This window comes from Theobroma umbraticum, unplaced genomic scaffold (assembly GCF_002168275.2).
Source record: "Theobroma umbraticum cultivar Fairchild unplaced genomic scaffold, ASM216827v3 scaffold_56.0, whole genome shotgun sequence".
Lineage (NCBI taxonomy): Eukaryota > Viridiplantae > Streptophyta > Magnoliopsida > Malvales > Malvaceae > Theobroma > Theobroma umbraticum.
Window position 1 is genome coordinate 2868749 of NW_018397256.1, and position 8832 is coordinate 2877580.

Genomic DNA, 8832 nt, shown 5'->3' on the forward strand with positions numbered 1-8832 from the left:
TTTGAAAAAGCCATCGAGGCCATCTATCAATAGATAACCTCAATTTATTAATACCTTACACTATTTTCAAAAAATAAAAAAGGTAAAATAGTATTTTCACACTCCAAACTATAAATAGGTCACTTGTAATGAGGGTTGGCAACCTTTAGTCATTTTTGCAAGGTATTTTCTTAACCCTAATTCTCCCTCAACCTATTTTCACTATTTTGAAAGATTTGAGCTAGATTTTGAGATTTAAAAGCAAAAGTGACATTTTCCACTCTTTGAATCTTTAAATCCTAGACTTTTAGCTCTAAAAATACTATTTGTTGTTTCAAATTTATTGATTCCTTTAAACTAAAGGATTTAGGTGGGTTCCTTTTTGTCTAAGGCTAACCTGAGGTAAGGATGCTAAGTTCATGACCTTTTGAATGCTGGAGTAGAGTTGGATTATTGGTAAAAGTTGACTTTTTGAAGGTGAGTAGATGCACCTTTTTAAGTGTATCATACGATAAAGTTAACATGATTTATCAATTGGTTTTTTTTTTTTTTGCATAATTCAAATGTTGTGAAAAAGTTAATAAATCTTATTGGTTGTGCACAAATGATTTTGTCAAGGTTTTCGAATCTATTATGTTGGTAAATATCTCTATTACATATTAGTTTTCAACAAAAGAGGACAAGCCCTTTTAAATGTTTTCTATCAAATACTTCTCGATTGGATGTATGTTGCATGATTAGTGCATGGCTAAATAAAGGCCCAGGTGGGATAATAGAAATCCACCCAAATGAATATGAATGTGGATGACATAATGCTCACAAGGTGTGAGAAATGTGAATGTGGATGAATAGGTTTCCACCATTTCAAGATACATGTGAATGTCATGATTTGCATTTTGATGTTTGATCTTGGTAGAATCTTATGTGAATGTTTAATTGTGTGATATGTTGATCTAAGCCTAGTGTGAAGGTTAAAATACCATAGGGTCAAGATTGTTGAACGTGCCATCTCCTCCCTATATAAAAGCTAGATGTAGGGGTAAGAATACCATATGGTTAAAATTGGCGAACATGCCATCTTTTCCCTTATGAATTTCGATGTGAAGGTAAAAATACCACATTGTCAAGTTAGAAAAGCGTACCACTTTTTTTTTAACTTAAGCTCAATGTAAGGGTAAGAATACCACAAAGATAAATTGAGCAAAACTACCCATTCTTCCCTTATCTTGTTGACATTATGATTTGATATCTTTGTCATATAATGCATATTGTAACGCCTATGATTGGTGATTTGATGATTATTGTGCTTATGTGAATGAGGATGTGAATTATGATTGGTTGATACATTCATGTTATAACTGAAAGATGTTGAACGCATGAATCTGAAAACTCCATTTCAATTTCTATTTGAAAATATTTTGTAAGTTAAGCTTTATATGTTGATTCCTTTTTATGTAATTTGAGTTTCAAATGCATTTATGGAAATGTTGAAATGAGATTATTGTTACTAGAATGATTTATATGAATATCATGTGTTTTTATAAAGTATGGTTTATTACAAAAACTCTCTTCCTTGACTTGTCACCTTCCCTATATTCACTCACAGTATCTTTGTGACTCACTCGTTATTTTCTCCTATTTTGTTTTATAGATCAGCAGCTTGTTTGACTAGGTAACTTGTGGAGTAGTAACCTAGCTCATTTGTGGTAGGTGTGATAGTGCCTTATTTCTAACCTTCTAATATCATATACTCCGCAATCTATCAAGTCTAGTCCTTGAATTTTCATGTTGATGATGAACTTGATTATGTAAATAATGTTTCTATACTCATATTTATTTATGCTTCCACACATTGTGTTGAGCCCTAGATATAGATGCACGTGAATGATAAGACTGTGGTGGATGGATCATAATAATATAAGTACGGGGATGAATGCCAAACCACAGTTGTTATGACATTGAACATATTTATATGAAATATGATAGAAACCACATTTACATTGAGAAGTTCTGTAATATGGTGGACATTGGTGGTTTATTTACATTATCCTTAATTGTGAATGGAAATGTTGTGAATACGATGGATGACTAGTCCATGCATTATTGGTATAAGCTTACTTAGGCTTAGTGTGCTATACCCACATTAGTTCATGCACATATCACAATCCCTCTAGAAAATGAGATATGACATGATTTATTGTTAACTGGTTAAAATACTCGCATAAGCTCATCTAACCTGCCAAAGTTTTGAACTGAATTAAGGAGAATCTTGGTGCATTACTGTCTTTCTATGTTTTGTTTGTCTTATCTAATACATCAACAATAATAACAAATTAAAAAACCAAAGCCAAATCAACATGCATTAAAAATACAACCTAATACTACAAACAAATACATCAACATCAATAAAAAATGAAAAAGACAAAACCTAATCTTGACCAACATTAAAAACACAACATAATACTATTCAACAGCAACAAAATGAAATTGTAACTCGCTCTTCCAGGCCGGTAAACTTTTCCTTTTTGTTTTCCCTTCCTCCTCTCAATTATCTTCCTTCTTTAGAGCTCTCAGCCATCAGCTTTCTAGGTTTCAGCTTTCAAGCTTGTCAAGTGCCCCTGAATTCAAGCTTGAAAGCTTGGATGCTTTCAATGTTTATCAGTTTCAAGCTTTCAAGTGGTCAGAAAAGGAGAAAGTTTTTTCTTAAGTTTCAATATTCTAGTGGTTTTATTTTTTACTCTTGGTTTAGGGTTTAAGTGGTTTCACTATCGGTTTATCATTGTCTCTCAATTTCAAGTGGTTGAAATTTTAAAGATTAACAGCATTGGTGATGATAGCGGTGGGTTTAAGGTTAATCCATTGCTTAAGCTTACTTATCGACGGTTTAGTAGAAATGAAATCCAAAAGTCAAATAATCCCCTATAATGCCATTTGACTAAATATGCCACCTGGCATTTCTTTAATTACCATAATATTTTTTTTGTTTCAATTTAGTCCTCATACACTGAATTTTTATTCAATTAAGTCTCCGTACCATAAACTTTTTCTTCAATTTAGTCCTTCTAATTTTTCTTAGTGAGATATTTTTTTTTAGGTCTACCACGTGGCAATGCCACATGGCACTGCCATTTTTAGTAGATTTGGGTGACATGGCAATGCCACATCAGCATGTTGGTCACACATCTGTCATCGAAATATGCCACGTTAGCATCACATCAGTGTTAATGTTATCACCTTTAATGGCCAAATTGGATGTTGTTAAGAGAATGATTAAATTGAAGCAATTCTCAAAATCAAGGGATTAAATTGTTGCGATTTTGAGTAAAATGTTTAAATTAAAGAAAATGCATGAGTGCAGGAATTGATTGGGTATTTTGACCATTCTAATACAGTCCAAAGAACATTTTTTTTTCTTTTTCTTTTTCTTATATCCTCTTTTGTATGACTTAAACTAAAGACCTTTTTTTGTAATTAATTCCTTTCGTACATTTTTTATCTTAACTTGATGACTTTTAGGTTAGGCAAATGATATATTAAGATGTAAATTAGTATGAAGAGTGAATTATACTCTGGCATCCCAGTTATGATGAATGTTTGATTTGTATCTAAAGTCTAAAAGTTTATAATTAGGTATCCAAATTTTACTTTTGTTAAATAATTTATACTTCAAATTAATTATGTCAATCAATTACATGATACATCATTGGATAGTATTTCATATGTTTAACTCCTATTGGATTGTTCTTGTCATATGACTCAATTGACTAATAAAATTTGGAAATAATGTATTTACTTAAGGTATAATGTTTAAAAAAGTTTCTTAATTATTAAGAAAAATCAAATAAACTCTTATTTTTCTATTACATTAAATCAAGTCTTTATACTTTTTATTTTGATTAAATAAGATATTATAACTAACAGTTGATTAATTGTTATTAGTCATTTTATACTTATGTCGCGTTGACATAACGCTAACGTGTAAAATGAAAAATACCACAAAATCATGTTATCATGTCACATCATCATCTATTATGACACATCAATACGCCTCATAACATAAAATGATCATAAGGACTTATTTAATTTAAATAAAAAGGTTTGATTGATCTTAATAAAAAAATAAAAATTTATAAAAATTTTCTTAACTGATTTGAAAACCTTTTTTAGTTTTATGCCTTTACTTAAAAGAATGAAAATTAAAAAATTGAATTATGATTTATTAGGTAATGCAAGTGTTTGTTGTTTTTTTTTTTTTTTTTTTTTTTTTTTTTTTTTTTTTTTTGCTTGTAGAATTAGAGAAACACTAACAAAAACATGTTTGGTAACCTGTTTTTGTTTTTCTTTTTTAAAAACATGTTTTGAAATTAGTAGAAAAAACACAAACACGAAAAAGTGTTTTACATTTTTGTTTTTGTTTTCAAAACAAAAAAAAAAACATGTTGAATAACCTTATCCCCAATTAGACCAACACCAAACCACCTTTCTATTTCTTTGTTTCTCTTTCTCTCTTCCAACGACCACAACCTAAATCATTTTTTATTTTTTTATCTAATTTGTTTACTTTTCCATGAGTTTTTTCAAATTTGATACACCTCAAGTGAGTTTCCTTTTTCTTTCCTTTTCCTCTCTTTTTCTTTTTGACTTTAATCTATCTTTCGAATTTGATTTATTGTTTTTAGAGACTTGAGGCAGCCAGATAAAACAATGCTTCTTCTTTTTTCATGTCATTTTCTCTATGAGTTATGATAGCTATGTTCACGTTTCCATGTTAGGTCTAACATTTAAGACATATACGAAACTGGAAATTTTGGATAGCAAAAGTATTAGTTACATAGGAGCATTGATAAAAATGTTTTTGAGAGTTAAGAAAGATCGAAGTATTGTTAACAGCTTCAATATCAGTCATATGGTCAAACTAAGCTAGGAGGCAACAATCTATGTCAAATATGGAGATTTATATTGTTCGTTAATTTTTATTCTAGGTTGTAGCAGTTCACAAATCTCGTTGACAAGATATATCTTGGGGTCGACTTCGTCAAATGGCCCGTGTGAGAGATGATATTGCAAATCAGATTTGGACGAGTGTTCATATCAAATGATTGGATTAAATGTTACTTTTGAAAGTCATTATTTTAATTGCCACTTTTTTCTTTGAATTATATTCTTACTTCTTGGTGCAAGTTTTGAATAGTATTTTGCATATGGGATGATTTATATGGTTTAATTGTTTTTTCGTTTTGTTATATTTTGTTTAAGTTAGTATATAACAAAAACAAATATATGATATTACCAAACATATTTTTATAGTTTTATTTTTAAAAGTTTTTTATAACAGGAATATCACTAAACATGATTTATTTTTATTTTTTTTTTAAAAAACAGCAAATAAAAATACTCAGAAGAAAAAAAAGACAAAACAGATAAACTTACCATACGCCACCTAAGTTTCGGATACGAAGATTGGTAATTTAATTATAAATTGATGTCAAATGTGTAATAAGGGCGATAAGAGGGAAAGCAGATACTCTCTTACAAACCACCCGTTTCATCTCGAGCCGCTAGCACTGGAAGAAGAAGAAAATGCCTACCTTGAAATATACACCAACGTACCGGTGGACGCAGTAACAACCTCTGACATCCTCAAGGACGCCACCAAAGCTGTTGCCAAAACCATTGGCAAACCTGAATCCGTTAGTTCTTACTTTTCTCTGTCTCTCAAAATCATTTTCTGTTCTGTACTGGCTTTATTTTAAGTACCCCTTTTGTTGCATTAACATGGGTTACCAGTATGTGATGATTCTGGTTAATGGCGGAGTACCAATGGCATTTGCTGGGACGGAAGCCCCGGCTGCTTACGGAGAATTGATTTCTATTGGGGGCCTTGGGCCTTCTGTCAATTCCAAATTGAGTTCAACTATTGCTGATATTCTTCAAACCAAGCTTTCAATTGATGCTTCTCGCTTCTACATCAAATTCTACGATGTTCAGGTCTATTTGCTTCACTTTTACTCTTTCATTTTTTCCCTTTTTTCCCTTTGTTTTACTTTGAGACATTGTTGAAAATCTCATTGTCATATCCTTTAAAGTAGTGTTGATGGATTATTTTTCTCTTTTATTGAAAATCATTAAGAAGAAGAAAAATGGTTGTTTTGGAACATTATAGTATAAATTTCTCAATCAAGGGCCTGGGTGGTATAGAGAAGAAAAAATGTAGGACTCTGTATTTCCCAGATTGGATTTCATATTCGAATGAACCTTGCAATTATGAGAGAGTAGTTTTTAGTTATTTTTCTTTTCAAAAAGAGATTTTCTGTTTGATTTAATATTAATATTTGTGTTGAATTTAGAATATTTTTTATGGAAATAAATACATTTAGCCAAGCATATACTTGTTTCATGTAATAATTCACACCCAAATTACATTAACTTGTTTTGAATTCAATCCTAGCCAAAATATTATTGTTGCATACCCTTTAATTTTATAGGGAGGCAAAGATAAGCCAATTGTTGTATATCACCCTTTTTATTATATTCTATGGAAGCTTACAAGCAAACTATGCTCTTTAGCTTTTGGAGAGGCTTCTTCTATGGTTTAATTCTATTCTCCATAATGCATGAATGTTTAGGGAGGAAAATAAAATGTATTCTACTGATGAGAACAAGGTCAATACCTTGTAAATCACTAGCCTGAAGATATTTCTACCTTCTGTTTTAGTCATTTCAAGTGATTCTGAGAATTTTATTGTCTTTCATTTAAGATGCTTATATTTTGACCATTGTTCATAATTAAAATTCAAAAAGTGGAGTAATGGAATCTCCATTTTAAAGCACAAAATGTAGAGAAATAAGCAATTACGTATTTGCCATTAGTGAGATGCACTTTGGACCTGTAGTCAGTTTAAAGTGACCATTTTAGTTAGCTTTTAAATGATGATTTTGCTGTCCAAAAATTAATTTGAGTGAACAATGAATCCAGCTTACTTAGTTGTGGATTTTTGCTGGGATATTTTCGCTTTAGGACTCGGTAATTAGGCATCATATTTCTCCTTTATCTAATACTTGATAGGTTTGCAAATGTTAGTGCTGTCTCCTTTCTTAAGGATGTTAGAAATAACAAGTGATAATTTTTCACGGTATAGCTAATTTCATGCGCACAAGTTTATTTGAGAGGGCTGAGTTGTAGCAGACATATAAGATTGATGAGCCAGAGGAGGGACATAATATCTTATACTTTCTTGACTGGATGGATAACAAGGTCCTGTGAACAAACAAACCAAGGCAACTCAAGACTGGAACCTTGTACACTTGCAATTTCGATTTCTTTTTCTAGCTTCATCTGAGGGTGAAGTATGCTAGCTGAACCTTTGCAAAGAAACAGGATATTTCGACTTTACTGATGTTGAATTATTGCAAAACTTCAACATATAATTCTATAAATGCCAATAGGGTCACATGCTAGTTCAAGGTGCAAAGTATCTGTCTAGTTGCATGCTTGTTCATCTATATGTGCAAATGTGCATCTATCTGCAATATCTGTGTTTATGGAAGCTAGGTCTAAAGAACTATAATTTACCGTCAGGCTAGTGGAACCTAGCAATGCAATTTAATCTAAATTGGACTTGGATTTATATCTTGGTAATCCATAATATACATGAAATGACTCTACTTTTTGGTGGATGGAGTTACTAGTGGTTTTCTTGGTGCTGAAGCACGACTATGCCTTTTCTCTGCATCAGTTTGTTAGAAACTTAGAACCTCCTGTAAACCCTGAGTGTTTTCTTCTTCTTTTTTCCCATTTTTTTTTCTCAGCATGCAAAAATTAAACAAGTGGAAGAACAATGGCATAATTTTCTTGTAATACATCTATCACCTTTCAGTAACTCACTTTAATATTCATTTTTTTTCTCGGTGCAGCGCTCATATTTTGGATTTAATGGTTCGACTTTCTGACTGGCTCAAATGAGTATACATCCATGGAAATTAAGCATTCCCAGTTGAATCATACCTGTGCAGGATCGTAGTTTGTGTTTGATCAACTTTCTGAGTGGCTCAAATGGAAAGCGTTGCGAGTTGAATCATGTCTGCGTGGGATAGTATTATATCTTTTGTCAGCTGTAGACTTCCTCCTTTGAGACATTACCTCAATCTGAATCACTGCAATAAACATAAGCAAAAGCAGAGTCGTCAGCAGAACATGACATGATACAGGAAGGCTTCATGAAAGGCCTCTAGGTATACCTACCAAAAGCAAGACTTGAGGATCCCTTCAAAACCACGATCTAAGCTAACTCAAGAATCTGAAAACAAAATAGAATTTACACGTGTGAGTTATAAACACTTAATGAGCAAACATGGACAAAGGAGTAAGTTGAAGGGAAAAGTTTTTTTATAAACCATATTTCATATATAAACATGTATTTAGAAAAAGTCATCAATTTTATCCAAAATTATGAAATAATGTTATTTTCAATTCATTCGAGTAATTCTAGTTGAAATCATAGTCATGTAGAAGTTTAAATTGAAACAGGAAGTCAAAACGTGTGAAGAGCTTTTAAAAAGAAAGTAAGGGGGCTTAACTGTACCATAGACATCGATACCTCTTTTGAGGAATATCGAGTGCTTCCATCTAGAGAGCGACTAGATGCTAGGCATAGGTGTCTCATTATCATTTTAATGATTGTTAAGTTACATTTTCAACATACCCTACTTAATTAATTAAACCTAAGTGTAAATTAAAGATTAAAGGTTACTCCTGGGAGTTGAAACTTTTGGATAAAGTTATTTAGTAAAAGACTTTTAAGAAAGACTTAAACTAATTGTAAGTGTGGTTTGTAATATTTAGTTGAATAAAAT

The 8832-nt window shown here is 31.4% G+C and overlaps 1 protein-coding gene across 1 annotated transcript; it reads left to right on the plus strand.

Moving 5' to 3' along the window:
* The first annotated feature begins 5536 nt into the window (after nucleotides 1-5536).
* LOC110410263 (Tautomerase/MIF superfamily protein) lies at nucleotides 5537-8154 on the plus strand. Its single transcript, XM_021419893.2, has 3 exons — nucleotides 5537-5669; nucleotides 5767-5967; nucleotides 7894-8154. Exons 2-3 carry the CDS (start codon nucleotides 5773-5775, stop codon nucleotides 7927-7929), a joined length of 231 nt encoding a protein of 76 aa, XP_021275568.2. The 5' UTR covers nucleotides 5537-5669; nucleotides 5767-5772; the 3' UTR covers nucleotides 7930-8154.
* The last annotated feature ends 678 nt before the right edge of the window (nucleotides 8155-8832 follow it).

Excerpts from the sequence above, each read along its gene's own strand:
- LOC110410263 (XM_021419893.2), top strand. The coding sequence starts at position 5,773 with ATGATTCTGGTTAATGGCGGAGTACCAATGGCATTTGCTGGGACGGAA. Across the intron at positions 5,968-7,893 it reads TCAAATTCTACGATGTTCAG|CGCTCATATTTTGGATTTAA; the intron begins GTCTATTTGCTT and ends TTCTCGGTGCAG.